Source organism: Ictalurus punctatus, chromosome 3 (assembly GCF_001660625.3).
Source record: "Ictalurus punctatus breed USDA103 chromosome 3, Coco_2.0, whole genome shotgun sequence".
Taxonomy (NCBI): Eukaryota; Metazoa; Chordata; class Actinopteri; order Siluriformes; family Ictaluridae; genus Ictalurus; species Ictalurus punctatus.
In genome coordinates, this window is record NC_030418.2 from 31720913 (window position 1) to 31744994 (window position 24082).

The following is a 24082-nucleotide window of genomic DNA, read 5'->3' on the forward strand; positions in this document are numbered from 1 at the left end:
TTAACACATCTTGCACTGCTTCTTAACAACCAGTCTATTATCTTTAATGGTTTATTATGAAATCTATAACTAAAATAACAGATGGAACATAAAATGCCTGTCAACTAGACTACTTCTCTACAAGTATACTATAAATGCCAGCATATAAAAAGCAGTACTTTTGTCTAAGTACTTAAATTGGCATAATAAAAAATACCATAGTGTACTTTTCTTCAAATAAGCTTAAAATAAGCTTAAAATAAAAAGTACATCTCTTCATAATTACATTAGTATGTGCGTAGTAAACATAGTGGAATATTTGAATGAACTTGACACATCGTTTATTTGTTCTTAAGCAGACCTCTGCCTTTTATTTCCATTTGATCTCATAATCATAAGAGATTATTTATAACTCCTCTAATGGTAACAATATGTATGAAAGAATATTTTAAAATGTTTCCTATTTTTCAGAGCTTTTGGCCCTAACGGCTTTCTATAATGTCACCTACCCACTGTTAGAACCGGCTTCATTTTTATTATACCCATATTCCGACAAATCCCACCTCCCTTACTATGATTGGTTAGTACTTCATCGAAGGAGTCCGGTGATTGGACAGTTGATAAGTTGCGTAAGATAAAGATATAATACATGGGAAATTATCATAAATACATTAGAATCATTTAGAAAGGTATAGCAAGCCTGTTTTAAATAGTTATATTCGTACTGAGAGGATAAAGTAGAATATAAAGGTCTAACAGGCATGTTTTCTCTATCCAGTATGTGGACTGCTTGTAGGTAAAAACAGCCAATCCTAGAAAGGAGGCGGGACTTATTGACAAATACGGGTAGGAAAAAATGACCGGTTTTAATTTACCAACGGTGCACCGTAGCTGTTGTATGTATTAAGTAAGCCGTGGTGGAGCACCAGTGGTGAGTCTGTGGGGGAAAAAAAAGAAAAAGAAAAAAGAAAAAAAAAACGATTAACACGTAAACATTAGTATGTTTTTCATGTTGTCGTTTATAACTTTGTCCACTGGTGACCGCACATTAGCTGTTTAGAGGCGTGCTAAGGCTAGTTGCCTAACGTCAGATAGCTTCTAAAAAACCCACAGCTGCATAGTGATAATTTATTGAAGATTATTGATTACAAAACGTTCGGAGGAATTAGTAGAGATTATAATGGTGACAGTTCATATAAGCTAATTTCGTTATCTGACAGCTGTCAGTTTGTATTATGGAACGCCAAAAACCCGCTAGTGATGATAACTTCATGCGATCGCGAGATCTCGCGCTCCCTGACGTCATCGATGAATGCATTAATATGCTAATTAATCTATGCTATGTATGAAACTACACCCTATTCACTAGATAGTGCAGTATTCTGTGGGCCTTATTTTTTTTTTGTGGTTGTTTTTAATCCATGTCAGAAAGCATAGTAGAGAATTATATTGTGTTTATGAAATCCCACAATGCACGGCTTAGTGCTAGGCTAAATGTCCACCGCACACGGCATGAATATTGTGGCAGTTACTCATTTTTCCTGCATGTCGTTTCGTCTAGACGGAACTGTATGTAGACGGTACAGTGTGAAAAGACGCAATTGCATACAGATGTGTTTTGTCCACTTAGACACTGCTACGTATCTGCTTGTAGTTTTCATGAAGTTGAAACCAGCTCAGCTTTTCCTGCCGATCCACAACAGAAGATCTTGCCGCTGACTATCTCATAATCCCTCACATATTTTTCACTACTCCCTGTTGGAAATGAATGGGAGCGAAAATTCAGGTGACAAATTTGCATGCAGGGGATACGGCCCACTAACGGAATTTTAAAAATGCTCTTTAAAAACTGAGCTAATTTCTGTTATTCCACTAGGGGGCAATAAATTCATGGCCTTAAGCTCAGCTACAGACTAACACCCTGTCCCAAATGGCACACGCCACCCTTGTGGCCCTCCTCCGAATCCACACTTTGGTGACATCAGGTAATGCAGACCTATGGGGCGCTAAGGCGCGTGTCCACAAGGGCGAGGGGGCTATTAATAGATGGCTTTTGGGGGTGGACTCGACATCGTGACGTCGGAAAGAGGAATATGTTGCCGGTTGTTGTTGTTTTCACTGTGGCGCTAGCCAGATGGCTTGCTATGCAGAGACATCAGCATCATTTTCATCAGGTAACCATTGACAATGGTCATAGCCTGAAGTTCCATTCCATTTTAATTGACTATAGTTTCACGTTTTTTTATCTTCAAACTATATAATGAAATATTACTAAAAACTACAGCTTCAGTTCAGTTACACTGAAAAAATCCTCTTCTCTGTGATGTTGGCTAAAACCTGAAACTCCTCCTCCACTTCCCTCCTCCTCTGCTTTCTGATTGGTCTGTCGCAACGACTGTTGAGTAGCGGAGAAGACCACATCGAGGGTGCAAAGGGGGCGCTCGCGAGAACCCTCACGAGCGCTAAAATCAGAAATGGGACACACTACGGACTCGTAGACTTTGCGAGTACGCGCAACTGAAGTCCATATGAAAGTGAATTGCAGTCTGTTCATCTGTTTTGTACATGATATATGTTCTATCCATTCCAGATAACAAACTGAAGAGGAGTTGTTATTGGTCGACTAAATTAATTTTATTGGTATGACCCACTTGACAGTGGCTCTAGCTCAGGGCTCCGCCCAGAGCATTTCAGCGGCCTGAACCGAGTGCAGAGTTCAGCAAATCTAAACATTTCTAAACATGAACCAATCACAGACTGTGGACTGGATCCTCTGTTGTGGTTTATCCAATCACATGCTAATGATTAAACTTATGATTAAGATTGTTCCAGAGTCTAGCTACAGGATTGAAGACAGAAAGTATAGTATAGGAAGTATAGGACTTGTTGTTGTGGTGATGCTAAAATGTGACCCTCTGTTTCTGCAGTGTACATTGTGCTAAGCTCTGGGAAGGGCTCAGTTTGGCCCTTTCCTAACAAGACCCACAAAGAATGTCTGAAAAACCAATCCGAATTGCCATCGTGAACCACGATAAATGCAAGCCAAAGAAATGCAAGCAGGAGTGCAAAAAGAGCTGCCCGGTGGTCCGAATGGGTAAGAACAGATAGGTGCAAAATTACAATGCACATCTATATCATCTACCAGCAAGTTAATTACATAGATTGTCTTTCTATGGTTGACCAAGTTATTGGATAGTTATGTGGCATAGTGAAATAGACATAAGACACAACAAATATATTGGCATGTTTATTAAACTCACAATCCAATTTTCATTCACGATACTGGCCTCACGATTCAATTCGAAAATGTACTACAAGTTCACTATAGCTTAAAAAGAAATAGACACATCTGTGTATTTATAAAATGTCTCTGACCTGGGGAAAATGATTGATTGAAACACAATGAGCTCCGTAGAAGCGACTGGGGTGTCATTTTGAACGAAAAAAGAGCTCCAAAGTCGGCTAAAATGGGCGATTTCTGCAGCCTCTTTCTTGGGCACTGTAGATTGAAGTAAAGTGGGACTGGTGTCCTTTGAAAGCTTTTGGAGAACTCCTTTTAACCGTTATAATATGTGTAACCATACAATGTATAATGTGTATCAGATTTTGCTATCAATTCACTTCCCAAAAAGAATGCAATCATGTGATCTCCACGAAAGAATGCAATCATGTTATCAAAGTGCACTCCATATATTTGAACTCTATGCGGTGCGCAGATCAAGACCTCTGGTGTTCAATTGTGTAACTGCATTAGATGCATAATTAATAGAATGCTGATATCGCACATTTTGCATCATAATGATAGGGAGTCTTTATTGGTCACATATATATATGCACAGTGAAATTTTTTTTCTTCACATACCCCAGCATGTCAGGAAGCTGGGGTCAGAGTGCAGGGTCAGCCATGACACAGCGCCCCTGGAGCAGAGATGGTTAAGGGCCTTGCTCAAGGGCCCAACAGTGGCAGCTTGGCAGTTCAAGCCCACCACTGTCCATCATGTCACGATGCACGGTTACACCCCTAATGTTTATACAGTATGCGCTGCTTTCTGGTCTAACTGTGAATAATGCTTTGCAGGCAAACTGTGTATAGAGGTCACCGCTCAAAGCAAAATCGTATGGATAGCTGAATCACTCTGTATAGGATGCGCTATCTGCATTAAGGTATGTAAAGTTAAGAGAACTTGCTTGAGAGCAAGACTGTGTGCAAAACAATTTAATCAGCCACACTGTTTTGGCTGCCAGTCAGAGTGTGATGGATTGAGAAGAAACAATAAAATCCGCAATTAATAAAAAGTTTTTCATTTCATTTCTGTAGAAGTGTCCATTTGGTGCTCTGGCTATCGTCAACCTGCCGAGCAACCTGGAGAAAGAGACCACGCACCGATACTGTGCCAACTCTTTCAAACTACACCGGTAAGTAGATCAGGTTCAGATAAAATATTTAAAAGAAATGCATAAACTATGTGTTGTGGCTATGTGTTGTATGCTAGCTTTGGTTGTATGTTTCGTTCTCATTATTACAGGTTACCAATCCCCAGACCTGGAGAGGTTTTAGGGCTGGTCGGTACTAACGGCATTGGAAAATCAACAGCACTTAAGATCCTCGCTGGAAAACAGAAGCCCAATCTGGGGAAATATGATGTACTGTAGATAACGCAATATCACCTTTAACGTTCGCCTAGATATGAAGTTTACACATTTTTTTCTACATTGTTTGATATTTCTTATTGAAGTCAGTTGCTATTTACCAAATTTCCAAATCACCCAATGCAGTTGTTGTGCTTACAATAAATAAATACTGAAATAAATCAGACAATAGTTACCAAAGCTGGAGGCTTTGCATAACCACTTATTATTAGCGAGGCCTACACACAGCATAGCGGTTATGCTAACGCTTGCTTCTCTCTTGGCAGACTCCTCCTGACTGGCAGGAAATCCTGGCTTACTTTCGAGGATCTGAACTGCAGAACTATTTCACAAAGATCCTGGAAGATGATCTGAAAGCTATAGTGAAGCCTCAGTACGTCGACCAGATCCCCAACACTGTCACGGTTTGTCGTCTAGCTGCTCTCAGATCATTTTGGATGTTTTCCTGGTGTTAATTAAGTATGCATGTTGATTGTAAATCAGTGTGTCTGTTATTCAGGGAAACGTAGGCTCTATTCTGAGCAGGAAGGATGACTGTAAGACAGCGGCTGTAGTCTGTGAGCAACTCGGTATGTTTATTTGTTGTTGGGTTTTTTTGTAATGTAATGTAAACACTTAGAGCAGTGCTGTTATAGGAAAATAATCAACTTTGTTGGCATGACACAGCCTGATGCAAAATGGAGTCACTGTGCCGATGATTTCAATGTTTATTTCTTAAGAAGGACACATCATGGTTTTTTTTTTGTTTTTTTGTTTTTTATCCATTTATAGTTACATTTAATGTTGTGGAATGCCTATAAACAGTCAGCCCATCACCAGCCTGTCTTTTATTTTCTCTCTTGAAGCTTGTCATGTCATGTCATGATTGGGAAACTGGGAAATCCTCCGTCCTGATAGGTGAAAGTTACAGCTTTACCTCTGACACTGGAGGTTCCTTCCATAAATGTTAAATAAACGTCTCCTTACGGAAAACCTCACCATATCAATGATTACACATATTTGTTTTTGGTTTTTTTTTAAATAATAATAATGTAAAGCATCTGCGATACAAATTCCTGCGTAAATCGTCGCTATATAAATGACAACGTATTACAATGAGCGAATGAGTATAAACCTGTGCAACCAGAACTACTGTCAGTGCTTCTATTATAGAAAATGGATCAATATCTTCTGACCAATCAGAGCTGAGAACTAAACAGTGTTGGAGTTATAAAGCTAGTTAGATGATGATAGTTAAAAATATTGGATATTGCCATACTCTGATTTTGTCAATAATTCATTCCATTTAACATATTCTCTTGAATTTAAATAATGTGATCGTGTGTGTGTGTGTGTGTGTGTGTTGTGACTCAGATCTGACTCATCTCAGGGACAGGAAGGTTGAGGATCTGTCAGGAGGAGAGCTACAGCGTTTCGCCTGTGCAGTGGTGTGCATCCAGAGAGCAGACATGTATGCTATTGAAATCCTATTTATACACAACAGTACAATCCAGTAATGCATGGATGTATCGCATTGTGTCTTGTGTGTGTGTGTGTGCGTGTGTGTGTGTGTGTGTGCGTGTATATAAACCTTACGGATGACTAGATGACTGATAACCAATTAGGATTCGTTTGTTTGATCAGGAGTTGACTTTGTTAAATCTTGTTCATGATGAAGAAAACAGGAAAAAACTTTTACTGAAAAGTAAATAATTACTAAAATATTAAATAATTACTAAATACTTATTTTCAGTAGTCTAACATAACATTCAACAACAGTCCAAACCAACCTTTGGGAAATTCCTCTGTAATATCCTTTTAATTAATTGTAATATGAGTGGTTAGCTTAGCGGTTAGCATGTTTGCTTCGCATCTCCGGGGCTGGGGGTCCAACTCCCGCCTCCGCCCTGCGTGTGCAGAGCTTGCATGTTCTCTCCATATTTCTGGGGTTTCCTCAGGGCACTCCGGTTTCCTCCCCCAGTCCAGAAACATGCGTTGTAGGCTGACTGGCGTTTCCAAATTGTCCGTAGTGGGTGAATGTGTGAGCGATTGCGCCCTGCAATAGGTTGTCACCTCGTCCAAGGTGTGCCTCGCCCCGTACGCCAGTCCTCTGGGATACGTTCCAGGCTCCATGTGTAGGATAAGCGGTACAGAAAATGGATGGATTCTAATAGAAATGTATATGTAAGATTTCACGAATGTAGGTTATTTTTGTTACTGAATATAGAAAATATAGTATTTGAGCTTTTCAGGGATATGTGACTTTTTTTTAAGTAGGCGGGGCTTAAATCCATCATCAAAGTGTATAATTTCATATAATGTGGTTGGCATGAGTAGATAAAAACAGTTAAATAAACATTTTTATGTTACATTTTGATTTTTTTTTTTACTAGGTTTCAAGAGCTGATGTGTTACAAACGCAGTTTATCTAAAAATCTGACCTGAACAAAATTCTCGTTTCTACCTGTAGTGTCTTGCCTTAAGGCTTTGTTTCCATAAATATGAGATTAAGAGTCTTTGACTAAAACTGGATTGTAGAGTAGGGCCTGAATTACTTTTTGGGCCTGAATATCACAAAAGTTGATTTGCAAGCGCTCTGCTGTATTGTAATAACCTTATTTGTATTGTTCTCATGGATGCTAATCCTTCTTACTGTTGCTGTTTGTGTTCTATCCATTAGTTTCATGTTTGATGAGCCCTCCAGTTACCTGGACGTGAAGCAGCGTTTGAAAGCCGCCATCACCATTCGCTCTCTTATCACACCAGACAGGTGGGTGGAGCATAACAGAGCCTCATATCACTGCTGTGCCATATATAAGTGTAAATCTAGAAGTGCTATGCTGAGAAAAGATCCAACTCAAATGAAATACAGTGTTGTGAAAAATTATTTGCCCCCATCCTGATTTCCCGGTATTGTAGATTTGTACCTAAGAACTAATTGTAGAGTCTATCCTGCACTCATCCTAGGACTCTTATTCACAGTCGTCTTATACGGAAGATCCTGGAACATCCTGTTTAATGTTGTCTCAGGGAGCTTTTCCTTGTTACTATCTCCTCTGGATTGCACTGCGTAATTGCTTTGAATGAGACAGGCATAAAGGACCTCCTGCACAGTCACTGGAGCTAAAAGTGCTCTATTATTATTCATATTATCTACACTTCCTCTAACTATCTTAGTGCATCTCTCTGACCTCTTTTAGATACATAATTGTTGTGGAGCATGATCTGAGTGTTCTGGACTACCTGTCTGACTTCATCTGCTGTCTGTATGGCGTGCCCAGCGCTTACGGCGTCGTTACCATGCCCTTCAGTGTTCGAGAAGGTATCGATCACCTTTACCATCACGTATATGCGATCCATGTTTCGCGAATTTAAAGTCTGTGAATAAGTGCGTAGCATTATTCGATGTGTTGATGTCATTTCCACTGAAACAGAAAGTCAGGGTGGGACATGTCGAGTGGCTCGTCCTCCTTTTTAAATAGCGTTTAGCTTACCTCCCAGTGAGGAAACCTACTACTTTTGGGGGCGGGACACTTCAGATTCTAGACAGCATTTGATTGGACAGAAAAACGGATGAAAAGCTGAAGTGCAGAATGATGTCATCAAAATTGTTGATCCGTATTGGTGGTAGAGAGAGACAAATTTTGTCATTGACTTGGAGCGTGCTAGAAGGGTCTGCTGTCTTTATACAGTACGAGAGCGGCCTCTAGAGGCGAAATAAAAACTCTCACTGACCAATTTTGTTTTGTTATTTGAAGTGTTTTTTTGTATTCATTTTGGACATCTCTATTTTTATTTATTTGGGGTGTTACTGTTTGGATGTATATCTTTTATTTACTATATTATTTATTTTCATAGTACACTCAGCATTTTTGTAATAAAGTTGAGCAATATTTTACTTTGAGTGTTATGTTTTCATTCAGTATCAATTTTAAAAACTATCGGTTGATTAATCAGCAGGTACCGCCCAATTTAGTTATGGGTCAAATCCACTACAGGTTGACTACCAACTCTGTTTCCACTCTTTCACGGCCCCTAACCCAATATCCCAGGCATCAACATTTTCCTGGACGGATACGTGCCGACCGAGAACCTCCGTTTCCGTGACGCTTCACTGGTTTTCAAAGTAGCTGAGACAGCCGCCGAAGAGGATGTGAAGAAGATGTGTCGCTACCAGTACCCCAATATGAAGAAGACCATGGGTGACTTCGAGCTGCGGATCATCGAGGGCGAGTTCACCGACTCTGAGATCATGGTCATGCTTGGAGAAAACGGTGAGACATGATTGAGATGTGAGAACCGGGCCTTTTGGCTGGAAAAAAACGAGTGTTATATCTTTCCTATTACTTGGTTACAACTCACCTTGCTTTAATTAAGCATCTGTACTGTCAGTTTTAGTCCGTTGAGTGTCCGTGTTGTGTTCTCACACACTTTTGTGTGTTTTTACTATGACGCGCTGCATATGCTGTGCATTAATAAAGCATTGGAAAAGTCTCAAATAGTCCAAATAGTATTAATATGAATTGAATTCTTCCAGGAACTGGCAAAACTACATTCATCAGGCTGCTCGCTGGTCGATTAAAACCAGATAATGAAGGTGAGCGATGTGTATAACTCTTTGTGGCTACCACCTGCGTATGTAAAAAGTCTTAAATTCAACCTGTTCTGTTCCAGAGCAGGTCCCGATCCTCAACGTCAGCTACAAACCTCAAAAGATCAGCCCCAAATTCAAGGTACGATGCTGTGCCGTTCTACTGTACGCCGCTGTGTATCTGTGACTCTGAGTCAGACACTATCGCTGTCTAACACTTCCTGCCTGTGGTCGCGTTTCGCCGCAGGGTAGCGTGCGTGCCATGCTGCACGAGAAGATCAGGGATGCGTACACACACCCTCAGTTCGTCACCGACGTCATGAAACCTATGCAGATTGACAGCATCATCGATCAGGATGTAAGCGTTGAGGTTTTAAAGCTTTCTGCTGTTTGAGATGTGAATTCCAGCTGCAGTGACAGATGGTCGTTACAGGTTCAGAATTTGTCTGGAGGAGAGCTGCAGAGAGTAGCGCTCACTCTGTGTCTGGGTAAACCTGCAGACGTCTACCTGATAGATGAGCCCTCGGCATACCTGGACTCAGAACAGAGGCTGATGGCTGCCAGAGTTATCAAACGGTAATGTTCTGCTTATAAAAATACCGCTCTGGTGTATTTGCAGGAACTGGTTTCCTCGTACTGAGAAAAAACTGCTGCAGCAGGTCCAGGTTCTGCTGTAGACCCTGAGCAGTGGGGGTCTATCTCTCTTTTCTCTGTCTGTCTCTCTCTCTCTCTCTCTCTCTCTCTCTCTGCCTCTATACATCTCTCTTTCTGTTTTTCTGTCTCTCTTTTTCTTTGTCTTTCTCCATCTATCTATCTATCTTTGTATCTCTCGCTATGTCTCTGTTTGTCTATCTCTCTCTCTCTGTGTCTCTTTGTATCTCTCTTTATGTCTCTGTCTGTCTCCCTCTTTCTTTGTATCTCTCTTTATGTCTCTGTCTGTCTCCCTCTTTCTTTGTATCTCTCTTTATGTCTCTGTCTGTCTCCCTCTTTCTTTGTATCTCTCTCTTGCTCTTTTTGTAGCTCTCTCTATGTCTGTCTCTCTCTCTCTCACTCTCTCTCTCTGTATCTCCTTGTTTCTGTCTCTCTGTTTGTCTGTCTCTCTCTCTTTGTGTCTCTCTCTATGTCTGTCTCTGTCTCCCTCTTTCTTTGTATCTTTCTCTCTTGCTCTCTTTGTATCTCTCTCTATGTCTGTCTGTCTCATTCTCCCTCTCTCTCTCTCTCTATCTCTCTCTATGTCTCCCTCTCTGTGTCTCTCTATCTCTCTCTCAGTCTCTGTATCTCTCTATCTCTCTCTGTCTCTCTCTCTCTCTCACTGTATCTCTCTCTATCTCTCTCTCGCTGTATCTCTCTCTGTCTCTTTCTCTTGCTGTATCTCTCTCTATGTCTCTCTCTCTCTCGCTGTATCTCTCTATGTCTCTCTCTGTATCTCTCTCTGTATCTCTCTCTATCTCTCTGTATCTCTCTCTATGTCTTTCTCTCTGTATCTCTCTATGTCTCTGTATCTCTCTCTATGTTTCTTTCTATCTCTTTATCTCTCTCTCTCTGTATCTGTCCCTATCTCTCTCTGTGTATCTCTCTCTCTCTCTCTCTCTCTCTCTCTATGTCTCTCTCTATATCTCTCTCTATCTCTCTCTCTCTGTATCTGTCTCTCTCTCTGTGTGTATATATCTCTCTCTATCTCTCTCTGTATCTCTCTCTATGTCTCTCTCTATATCTCTCTCTATGTCTCTCTCTCTGTATCTCTCTCTATGTCTCTCTCTCTGTATCTCTCTCTCTATGTCTCTGTATCTCTCTCTATGTTTCTTTCTATCTCTCTATATCTCTGTCTCTCTGTGTGTGTGTATCTCTCTCTCTCTCTCTCTATATATATATATATATATATATATATATATATATATATATATATATATATATATATCTGTCTCTCTCTATGTCTCTCTCTATCTCCCTGCATTTCTCTGTCTCTTGCTGTCTTATATACTTACCTTTGCTCTATCCTCACAGATTCATCCTCCATGCAAAGAAGACAGCTTTTGTAGTCGAGCATGACTTCATCATGGCCACCTACCTGGCTGATCGCGTTATTGTGTTCGACGGAGTTCCGTCACAGAGGACGACCGCCAACACGTGAGCATACATCAGATTTTTGGAGCTAGATTAGACATAACTCGTATTTCAGTACATTTTTATCCTCGTAATGGTTTGTTCACCTGCCTCCAGGCCACAGATGCTGCTTGCTGGCATGAACAAGTTCCTTTCACTGCTGGAGATTACGTTCAGAAGAGACCCCAACAACTTCAGGCCAAGAATCAACAAGCTCAATTCCATTAAGGTAAACTCTTGGCCTTCTCTGTCAGCTTATCTACATTATCATTATATCATGTAACCGTATGATGTTATTTAATTGGGAGCTTTTTGGGGTCTTTAGTCAATGAATTTGGATTAAAGTCTAAAGAAAATTGCCTTTTATTTCTTTCTCACTTATTAGCTCCCATTGTTTTAGTGTAACATTACATTTTAAAAACATTTATCCAGTTAGCAGTCAAAAGAAAATGTTATTTTGTTCAGATTATAAACCAGAACTCTGCAAAAGGTTTGTGTATTTTTTGTTGCTTATACACTGTCTGATCTAACTGTCTGTTTCTTTTATTCTTCATTAATCCACAGGATGTCGAACAGAAGAGAAGTGGCAATTATTTCTTCCTCGACGATTAGCCCCACACTTCATAAACCTCGATGAGAGAATGAAGCAGGAGAAACGATACTCTGCTGCTTCTGAGGTCTTCTGTAATGCTGCTTTAAGTGGGCTTCTGCCTCTGCGGTTAGGTGGATTTGGTTTTCCATCCATCCATCAGTATTTAAGAGGCAATACTGTCAATGTAATCATTTCCTCAGTGTGGTTCTTCTTAATCCAATTTCAGTGTTTGGCCACTAGAGGGCAGCAGGCTATCAGTACTGCTGTCAGTATGGCTCTAAATTCTCCTGTCTTTTAATATGTGGATTAAAAGTGATATGGATGAGAGATGCCGTCCTTGGTTTTTAATGTCTACACACAGCTCAGATCTACACTACGCTTTGATTTGTTTGTCAGCGTGCCACCACTGCTGAGCAGATATTATCGGCATTTTTTTGTATTATTTCATTTATGAAGCGAACAATTCTAGTGGCATTCACGACTTCTCAAATCTTGCAGCTCTAAATTCACAAGTTGATGCACGCAGTGTTGAGCCATCAAAATGATATCTGGTGAGCATATATTCAGATCATATTTCTCAAATGCACTGGCTAGTTTAATTTATTTTTTATTTCAAGATCTGACTCCATTTTATCTGCTCCCAGACTGGCAACGTTACACGAGTTAAATATCTTCTAATATATAATATATACACTGATCAGCCATAACATTAAAGCCACCTGTCTAATATTGTGTAGGTCCCACTTTTGGGTACAAAACATCTCAGACCCGTCAAGGCATGGACTCCACAAGACCTCTGAAGTTGTGCTGTGGTATCTGGCACCAAGACGTTAAGATTCATCAAACCGGGCCACCTTCTTCCATTGCTTCATTAAGGATAAATGCAGTCCACATACAAAAACGGCTGTGTCTCAGGTGGTAGAGCGGGTTGTCCACTAATCGTAGGGTTGGCGGTTCGATTCCCGGCCCACGTGACTCCACATGCCGAAGTGTCCTTGGGCAAGACACTGAACCCCAAGTTGCTCCCGATGGCAAGTTAGCACCTTGCATGGCAGCTCTGCTACCATTGGTGTGTCAGTGTATGGGTGAATGAGACACAGTGCAAAGCGCTTTAGATAAAAGTGCTATATAAGTGTGCCATTTACAATTTTTTTTCTATCATTATCAAAGTATTTATTATTAGGCTCCTAAAGTAAAGTTCATTTTACATTGCATTTACAGAATTTAGCAGATGTCCTTCTTCAAAGTGACTCATAGAAGGGATTAGTATTTTCCGTCAAAAGCATATCTTGGATGGAAACGATCCTCGTCCACGCTGGCGTTTCCGCCGTGTTTCAGAAACGACCTCCGTCCACACTACACAACCGAATACGCATGTCACATGACCATTTGTGCACACTGGGCATGCACATACGAGTGTAAACAGGAAGTTGGTTGCAAACCGGCGTTCCATGTAGGGCTTACGCCGCTCGAAATGAGATTTGTTGCCGATCGCTCTAATCGTAGCTCGCCTCTTGTGCATGTAGCATCTGCAGTATTATAAAATACAGAATTGAACTGCACAATGGCTGCTAAGAATGATAACACAGCCAGAAAAGTTTGCGGTTCAGTCTTCATACGATCAAGGTAGCATAACGGTCATACGGTACGGGCTTGAGAAATCAGAGAAGGATGCGTAACGATCCAGAAGAGCCAATCAGGGTTCGAGCGTAGGCGGAGCCACGCCTTCGTTTTCAAAAGTCTTTGTTTTGGTCCGTTTACACTGAAACGCGAGCCCGGAGTTTTCAAATTAAAACGGGGTCTTCGGCGTTTCCGAAAGTCTCTGTTTCCGAGGGTCGAAAACGTCGGCGTAGTGTAGACAACAGGGGTAACCGTGGCAACAGTTATGCGTTACACTAGAAAACACACTAGTGTAAACAGGGCTTTTTTGATCGTAAAACACTGTATACAACTGCCACAAAACCTGAACCTAGTACGCTAGGTTAAAAAAAAAGAAAGAAATACTTATGAAAGGGCGCACGGTGGCTTAGTGTTTAGCACGTTCGCCTCACACCTCCAGGGTCGGGCGTTCTATTCCCACCGTGGCCCTGTGTGTGTGGAGTTTGTATGTTCTCCCCGTGCTGCGGGGGTTTCCTCCGGGTACTCCGGTTTCCTCCCCCAGTCCAAAGACATGCATGGTAGACTGATTGGCATGTCTAAAGTGTCTGTAGTGTATGAATGGGTGTGTGAGTGTGTATGTGATTGTGCCCTGCGATGGACCAGCGTCCTGTCCAGGGTGTACTCCGCCTTGTGTCCGATGCTCCCTGGGACAGGCTCCAGGTTACAGGCTCCACGGTAACGAATAGATAGCTAACGAGGTTTCACTTCAATCCTAGTGCCTGTTCTACTCATCAGTTTAATGTTAAAGAAGCACATTTATTATCCATATTGAACTTTTTCATGTTTATAGAACAGATGGCTCGTCTCTGCTCGGTCCATTTAAGATGTAATTTTGTTTGCAGCTGCATTACATTACTGAGATCCCAGGACTGCATGTAACACAAGCAACGGCAGTTATGAATTTATCTACAGGTTCAACAACCACACACACACACACACACACTGTGCATACATTATGTTCACTCAGATCAGACCTGTTGTTAAACCTGTGATGTGAATCAGCACCAGATTATTTTAATAGATATAAAGATATAAATAAATAATGCTAAAGCATTGGCTGGTTATCATGCTATGCACATACCCCACATGGGAAAGCTTATCACAGGCCAGTGGATAGTCTGGGACTGTGAGCGAGGAGGGTCTGTCTCAGTGTCTTTAGAGTGCCGTGGTTAATTGGCGCTGATCGATGGTGCTCCTCCGCTAGAAACCGAGGGAGCATGCGGGCGAGAGAGAGAGGGAGGGGAGGATGGGTAAACCTGATACCCACAAGCCCTCTCGGAAATCAGCCGGTTCGATGAAGGCAGTTTACCGGGCTAACTGCGTGACCTTCGACCCCCGTTGCTATAGTTAGAGCACTTCGGTCTCTGCGATGGCAGAGGGAAGATCGATGGAGCGTTTGATGGTGACATCATGCCTCTCAGACCTTATCCTTCTCAAAGACATGTAAGGTCCTAGTAACTAAGACACAGAGATTACATTCTTCATACTGATATCTTTTCCACAGTGCTAAGGGAAATCTTTTTTTCTTTTTTCTTTTTTCTTTTTTTTTGGACAAAATATTGACATGAATTCTTTTTCCTGTGATCAGTTCTTTGGTTTAAACCCTTTTATCATCATCATTTTTATTTTATTTATTAAATTATCAAAAATTTCATTCACTCACTGGACGGGGTGCCAACCCACCGCAGGGCGCAATCGCTCAGACATTCACACGCTACGGACAATTTGGAAATACCAATCAGTCTACAACGCATGTTTTTTGGGCTGGGGGAGGAAACCGGAGTACCCGGAGGAAACCCCCGGAGCACGGAGAGAACGTGCAAACTCCACGCACAGGTCAGAGGTGAGAATGGAACCAGCAAGCCCTGGCGGTGCGGTGCAAACGTGCTAACATTAAGCCACTGGGCTCCCCTATATATAGCTATATATACAACCCCAATTCCGAGTTGGGACAGTATAGGGAATTGAAATTGTACTATATTGAAAAACACATTATTAACACATCATTTGATGTTTTACTTTGTGAATTTTATTTATTTTTGAAAATATACACTCACTTCAAATCTGATGACTGCAACACACTCCAAAAAAGTTGGGACAGTTTACTGTTTACCCCTGTGTAACATCACCTTTTCGTTTACCCCTGTGTAACATCACTTATTAAGCGTTTGGGCGCAGAGTGAAGACACCAGTTGGTTAAGTTTAGCAAGCGGAATTTTCCCTTTCGTTGCCTTATGTTGCGCTTCATAATGCACCACACATTCTCAATCATAGACAGGTCAGGACTGCAGCAGGCCATGCTAGCACCTGCACTCTCTGCTTACGCAACCATGTGCTTGTAATCCGGGCAGAATGTGGGTTTGGTTTTGTCCTGCTCTGGATAGCAGCGCATGCTGCTCCAAAATGTGTACATATCTTTCTGCATTAACGATGCCCTTACAGATGTGCAAGTTACCCATGCCATGAGCACTGACACACCCCCATGCCATGACAGATGCTGGCTTTTGGACCTGACGCTGATAACAGCTTGGATGGTCCTTTTCCTCTTTGACCCGGAGAACTTGTCCAAAAACTATTTGAAATGTCGAGTCGTCGGACCACAAAACACGATTCCACTGTGCTACTGTCCATCTCAGATGAGACCGAGCCCAGAGAAGTGGGCAGAGCTTCTGGACAGTGTTGATGTACTTGTACTTGTGCTTAACTTGTATCTGTGGATGCGGCGAGTGGTGTCAACTGACAAAGATTTACCAAAGTATTCCTGAACCCATGTCAGGATATCCGTTACAGGCTCATGACGGTTTTTAAGACAATGACGTCTGAGGGATCAGAGACCACGTGCATTCAGAAGTGTTTTTCGGCCTCGCCCTTTACGCACCCAGATTTGACCGGATTCCTTGAATCTTTTGATTATATTGTGCACTGTAGAAGGTGAAATGCCCCAAATCCTCTGTTGGCAGATTGCCAAACCTCGACCCATCCTTTCTCTTGAAGAACTAGACCTTTTTGGACGCTCGTTATTGTATACTATGATTAGACGATTGCCTCACCTGTTTCACATCACCTTCTTCTTTCAATTTGTCACATCGCTATTAGTCCTAAATTGTCGCTGTCCCAACTTTTTTGGAACGTTTTGCATGCATCGATTTCAAAAAAAACTTTTATCTTCAAAAAAACTATGCAGTCGATTAGCTAAAACATCAAATACCTCGTCTTTATACACGTTTTGTTTAAATACAAGTCAACAAACAACAACAATATGAACAGAAACCACAAACTCCACCATTCTGAACTTTTTCCTGTTTCATAAAACATTACCTCTAGCGCTGACTCAGAAGACTCCTTCCCTAAATCCTAAATAAACATCAGCTCAGGGACGATATCGACAACGACACATGATTTCAATCTGGATTCCCCCGGTGTATTGCAGTAGACGTTACTATGGAAATGATAAGGTATTAATAGACACCTGTGATCATTATCTTTCATTTTCATCCATCTTATTTTTAGGTAAGAATTTATTACTCGTCTCCGTTGAGCACATTTCTCCAAAAGTCCTTTTGTGACAGGAATAGTACACACCTGTGTGCTTTGTCTGTTCTTATGTAGTAATGCAATGGTTTATTTATAAGTAGTGATCTAATGTCTTTCTTTGTAAGAAAACACATCAGACATGGGAAACTTGCCTTTATTTAAACTGTGTTTCTATTACTCTACAGGAAAAGGGTGATGTCAGTGTTCTATCACTTACAATATCTCCAGATGGATACCTCCCCCACTCTTTCTCTCTCTCGCTCTCTCTCTCTCTTTCTCTCTCTTTCTCTCTCTCTCAAACACACACACACACTCTCTCATCTCATGAGAAATGACCTCACTGTGTTGTGTTAGAGGAACATCTGTGAGATGCTCAGTAAATCATCATGACTTCAGTCCACGCACTGATTTCGATAAATGTTTTGCGACGATGTCATTTTATTACTGGATATGAGTTTTAGCTAGAGATGAATCTAGATATACCTTCTATATCTACCCAGTTCTATACTAGCTTATTCTAGCTGGTATCGTATGTTATTTAACGCTTTGAACAATCATTAGTGGCAGGTTTTACAGTACCGTATCGAGCCTCACCAATTCACATCAGTTTTATTGGCTAATTCTGATTTACTTACAATGAATGTAATGTCTCGGTTAATTATTCGTGTCATATTGTCCATGTTTCAAGCCACATCCAGCTCCTTTCTTTGCACATTTGTCTTTTAGGTCTCACAAAGTCTGTTAATAATCCATTAACGGCTTCAGCAAATGGCCTTAGAGAACCTGACATCATCTTACTAGTGTTACAAGCAGGATAATAAATGTCAGAAATGGGTGTGTGTGTGTGTGTGTGTGTGTGTGTGTGTACTGTATATGTGTATGTGTATGTGTAAATGGGTGTGTGCGTGTGTTGGGGGGGGGCTGGTCAGGTCTTCGAGTTAATTTGAAACATAAACCTGTCGTGCCATAAATAAAACTCTGTCTCCTACAGCAGAAAAGGTACATGGGCAAGTAAGTCAATTAGTACATTTTATTTACTTTAAACGTTACATTCTGAATCAATTTGCATGATTAAAACAACAACAACAACAACAAAAACGACTAACTTCAAAAACAAATGATAAAATAAAAAATCATTAGCCATTATATTAAACTCTAAAGCGGAGAAATTAAGTGTGAGTAATATGTTTCTTCTTCTTCTTCTTCTTCTTCTTCTTCTTCTTCTTCTTCTTCTTCTTCACACAGCATCAGGACTGTTAAAGAGATAAAGAGTTGTCCAGATGTGAGAAATAAAAGCAGATGTTACTTGTTTTTCCCCAAATCACCAGCAGAAAACAATGGTAAGAAGTTTGATATAACCGAACATCTGATTTCAACTATAATTTTGGACGTGTAATATATTTCCTTCGATTTTTATCTGAGATGTCAGATCAGTTGCTATGGCTCAAGTGCCAAGACATCAGAACATCAGGGAGTTTTTGTTATATGGCGTACTCACACTATTAAGGTTATGGATTAGAGGTAATACAGAGGATACTTTGCAAGTGCAGACCAAGCCCTGAACTAAATGCCACAAAGACTCATTGTGGATGTGTATTGGGAGTAGAACTGTGAGAACATCTGGACGGCTTCTGCTTTGCACTGAACATCCGTGCTCCACTCTAAAAACACTTGGGTAAGAGTTGTTGAATAGTAGGAAGAAGACGTAGCGGTGGTAGGTGAGCAAGGTTACTAGTAGAGTTACATGTCAACTGGAAAGAAGGTGGCGCTTTGGGTAAGGTCTTCCTCATAAACTCTGAGAACTTGGCCAGGAGTTCCTGACTGATTCTGCTTCGCATTGAACATCCAGCTCAATAAGGAACCCCATGTTAAACTGAGTGCGAGTCTGAGTTCTGAGACGATGTCTCTTGGTCCGGTCATAGCTGTAGTTGAGAAACTGCGATCTTGAAGTGTGACCTGAAAGTCCTCGGAGGATACGCAAGGGATACAAGACCGTCTTGAAGTTGATTTCCGAGTTATGCAGGAAAACGCTTAGTATGAATTCAGCAGGAGAAGTGCTTGCGTTTGGTTTATTTGATGGAAAGTCCCATCTTGTGGAAACTATCACTTGTGGAGAAAGCGAGAGATGGGGATTTACAGCAAGAAGGTGTAGCTGCCTGCGTTGTCCTTCTTTCCAAACCTCAGTTATTTCCTAAATCCATTTACCAGAAAAAATGAAAACTGTGACTTTTAAGGCGGGATTTCTCCCCCAAATCACCCCCCTAGAGCCCTCCCCCCTAAGAAATGAATGTATTTAGATCTAATAATACGATTGATCCCGTAATTAAATAAATAAATAAAATAACTGACAGAAGCAAAATGGACACATGGCCTAATTAATATAAATAAACAAATAAAAATAAAAATACTACAACTTTTATGTAGGAATATGTAGATGAATATGTAATGATTTACATCATATCAGTTGTCTTACTCTTTATTATGAAGTAATTTCCACAACATTAAATGAAAGTTCGATATGCCATTTTTTAGTAATTAAAAAAATATATAAACATTGCCAGTTGGTAAACGAAGGAATAAATTATTCTGGGATGTGCTTTTATTAGAAAGAAATCAACTCCACGGTGATAACAGTGACTTTCCTTTGCATCAGGTTCCATCACGCCACTCTGTTGTTGATGTTTTTCCTAAAACATCAAGGGAAAGTTGGAAAGATTCTACTTAAATACATATCAAACTTCTATACGCTTACTAGGTGTGGAGTATTTCACAGTGTAGCCCTGTCCTTAAGGGAACATGGCAGCTGTTCCAGTCACCTGCTGCTCAAAACCACATCACACACCTCCTCCATGCAGAGGGACAGACCACCCTCCTCACCCGCTGGGGTGGGAAAGCCAACTGCGTGTTTGGGAACGGCTGTCGGGTCTCAGAGCGAGGCTCGTCTTACACGCCCCCCGTGTCCTAATAACACATTGTCAGTTCGAGACAATCATTCAAACTGTTATTGAATCAAAGAGACGAAACCACAGTGTCGTAATCTCTACACTAACTCCGCACCACACGTATGGATTACACAGTGACGGTGTGCTTCTCACTCGGTCATTAATAAGACATACACAATAATTATCACATGCCAGTTGTGTCATATCTGAATCATTCAGTGGCCAGCTTTAGTCGTACACACACCAAGTGGAAAGCACAGCAAGACGGGGCACAACTGTTTTAATCACAGCAGTGTCACAGCTGTCCATGAGTCAAAGAGAATATCATTGTGCTTAATATCTGATAGATAGATAGATAGATAGATAGATAGATGGATGGATGGATGGATTTTATTGATCCCCATTGGATGATTGAGCCGTTAGACATATATATATATATATATATATATATATATATATATATATATATATATATATATATATATATGACAGCTCAATCATCCAATGGGGATCAATCGGATCCCAATTGTATAAATTGTATATATATATATATATATATATATATATATATATATATATATATATATATATATATATATATATATAAGTTAGCTGTGGGTAGCTGTTTAGAAATTCCAAACGACAATTCTTTCCTTAGCCACGCCCACAAAGCAGAAACATTTCCAATTTGACATGGAACATGACGTCTATGTATCCTAACTGGTGATATGACAATCCTGAAGTGTTTTATTCCTCTTATAGGACAACAATTATTTGCCTCGAAAATGTTTTATTTATTAAAGAACACGTCATACTTTTTTTATCCATTTATAGTTACTTTTAATATGGTGGAACGTCTACATAAAAAGTTATTTCCTTTTTTCTCCTCGTTCTTGAGCTTCTTGAAATGAATAAGTTAGAGACTAGTTAACATTGGAGACTCATTAAGCGACTCAATCTCTATGTATGAGCGGTCACTATAGAAACGCGGCTGTTTTGTGAGCTTGTGAATATTTCTCTGATTATTTCATGCAACATATTTAAGGATGGATCATTTCAGTACGTTAAACAATAAGGGATGAATTCAGCATTTCCATTCAGGAATTCTGGTATCTATTTTAATTAGGCTATATCCCATGCTCACCACTGAAAGCAAGAGGCTGTCTGAACCACTGTAGTGCAAATGTGGCCTGAATTTAAAAAAAGGCCTTGGAGACAGCATTTAAAAATTACTCTAGATATTATTTCTAGCCGGGATTGTTGGCGCTGTGCTGTGCTGTGTAATGCGAGCTGCCTGATGCTCGGCCGCCATGTTTGGCATTACTGAAAACTCTGACACATCGCCAAAAATCCCAGATGGCACAAAACGAAAGCGGTGTTGCCAGGGTCTGAAAGAGGGGTGTGACGGTAGACTGGTATTACCGGATTGCATTATAAGGAAACATATGTTTGTGAATTCCTTAGAATACACTATAAAACTATCTTTCCAGCGTTTTGGAAGCGCTAGTGTGTTTTAGGGTACGATCAGTGACTTCTCAGTGGGAAAAAAAAAAAAAGTGAGAGTTCTTTCAGAGACTTCTCCTCCCTTAAGCAGTGACAGGCATTTAAACAGAAGACGCTGACAAGAAATTAAGGTGTGTTTCAAAATCATTTAAATGTACTCATGGTGGCACGGCGCTGTCTCACAGCTCCGGGGTCCAGGCTCAGGTTACTGTCTACATTGTGTCTACATAGGTTTCCTCTGGGTTCTCTTGTCTCCTCCCAAAAACATACAGACAGATTGTATGTTATTCTAAATTGCCCCTATGTGTGTGTGTGTGTGTGTGTGATGTGATGTGTGTGATATTATAATGTTGTCCTGCGATGGACTAGCATCCCTAATCTATCTGTGGTAAATTCTCCCACCCAGTGTTCCTGGGATTAAGCTCCGGGTCCAGTCTGACCCTGACCCGGATAAAGCAGTTATTGAAGATGAATGAATGTACATGAGGGTAACTTGGGGCGTGTCTATACATGACATGCAAATAAGGGACTAGTGGGTAGCAGCTTGTTTTCATGCAACAGAAGATAATAATAATAATAATAACAATAATATCAACAACAACAATAACAATAACAAGAAGAAGAAGAAGGTTCCCAGCTCTATGTACTTGGACCAATAATAATAATAATAATAATAATAATAATAATAATAATAATAATATTCCATCCATCCATCTTCTATACCACTTATCCTTCCTTCAGGGTCATGGGGAAACCTGGAACCTATCCCAGGGAGCAGGGCACAAAGCGGGGTACACCCTGCACAGGGTAATAATAATAATAATAATAATAATAATAATAATAATAATAACAACAACAACAACAACAAAAAGAAGAAGAAGAAGAAGAAGAAGAAGAAGAAGAAGAAGAAGAAGATGTTCCCAACTCTATGTGCTTGGACCAATCATCATCCTCATCATCATTTATTCTTCTTTTTCTTTTAATTGCAGAATTTTACAGAATTTATTAAAGAAGTGTTTTTGCTGATGTGGATCTCTAGACAGAATGATTAATGAATCTTTCTCGCTGCTACTCTCTCCCTCCCTCTCTCTCTCTCTCTCTCTCTCACACACACACACACACACACACACACACACTCTTCCAACTCGCAGTGTTTTCCCAGATTTCACATTCACATTACAGACTCGGCCCTCGTCCCAAACCGCATACTATCCTACTAAACAGTGCGCTAAAGCCGGACCCCTCGAGTCCTCACTGCTGGAACCTGCAGCGGTGTAGCGCACTATCCTTACACACTCTTTAGTGCGCTAGGATGCGGGCTTCTGGACGGAGCCTCAGACTTGCTGTCGCCAACCGCGTGACGTTCCCCGCCCTCGCAGCGCCCCTGCCTTTCTCGTGTATCCCTCCGCCGGTGAATCTTGAATGGTATAGTTCCACCAGCGCTCATTTGGATCGGGATTTCAAACTATATAACAGCAGTTTAAATTAATAAAGCTTTGCTGATAAGAAAAATGAACTCTATTGATCAACTTACAAACTTAAACCTATTATATCTCACCATAATATGGAAAAAAAGGTCATAGGAAATAACTGTTTACAGTGCATTACACAGTGTCACATGCAGAATGTGAACTTTCCCATGACTGTATATTATTAAAGACAATCATATTAAGTACATCTATTGCATTTTACAACAGATTAGACATTGATAACAGTTCTATTTGTTTTGGAGCTACATATGTACAGTACATGTATATTGCATAGATTATGCATTGCAAAACAACAACAACAACAACAACAACAACACCTTATCAAGCCATGGGTGTGCATTTTTCTTCTCACTGCTTCCCATCTTCTCACTTTGGCAGATACAGAATAAATAATGAACCAGAGAGATCATCTTCTGCTGCCTTTTCATTTTCAATGCACTAACCTTCCAGATCGTGTTCATCATATGTGTTGTTTTCATGTTTATAATTCATCCATCTATTCATCATAACCCTACAGTGTCCTTTCACTATTACATACTATATATTATATAGAGACTATATCATTTTTACAATCATACGATGCAAGACAACAAATATGTAGGGTTATGTATCAGACTAGACATTAATAAACACATAATGAAATATAAAAGCCTCACAGTGACTTTTACAGTATTTTGATATATGATATGCTAATCATCATACCCATAGAGTGTTTATTTCCAAAGACTTCCAAAGATTTAGGATTATATATAAACAGAAAAAAAAAAACGTATGAAAATGTTAAAATAATTGATGATGTGCTATGATGTAGTAATTTAAAGTGTGCATTAGAATGGTAGAATTAAAAAAAAAGATAATAGATATTATATTATTAAATCATATTATAATATTACACATTTATTAATGTACTTTTATTTGCTTTATCCTTATATACTTTCTATATAAATTTTGTATTTTTATATATATTTATTTCTCTGAAAGGTGCTAAATAAATACAATTATTATTATTATTATTATTATTATTATTATTATTATTATTATTATTATTATTATTATTATT

The 24082-nt window shown here is 40.1% G+C and overlaps 1 protein-coding gene across 2 annotated transcripts; it reads left to right on the forward strand.

Annotated features, from left to right (window-relative positions):
• Positions 1-817: 817 nt before the first annotated feature.
• On the forward strand, positions 818-12221 carry LOC108262828 (ATP-binding cassette sub-family E member 1). Of its 2 annotated transcripts, XM_047153876.1 has the most exons (19): positions 917-1765; positions 1856-2153; positions 2907-3073; positions 4058-4143; positions 4298-4395; positions 4506-4623; positions 4896-5033; positions 5129-5198; positions 5983-6079; positions 7289-7378; positions 7809-7930; positions 8661-8882; positions 9146-9205; positions 9283-9341; positions 9447-9557; positions 9633-9775; positions 11204-11326; positions 11420-11531; positions 11867-12221. In XM_047153876.1, exons 3-19 carry the CDS (start codon positions 2971-2973, stop codon positions 11912-11914), a joined length of 1800 nt encoding a protein of 599 aa, XP_047009832.1. In that variant the 5' UTR covers positions 917-1765; positions 1856-2153; positions 2907-2970; the 3' UTR covers positions 11915-12221. The 2 variants fall into 2 exon arrangements, with proteins under 2 accessions (XP_017318664.1, XP_047009832.1); XM_017463175.3 differs by lacking the exons at positions 917-1765; positions 1856-2153 and adding an exon at positions 818-910.
• Positions 12222-24082: the final 11861 nt, after the last annotated feature.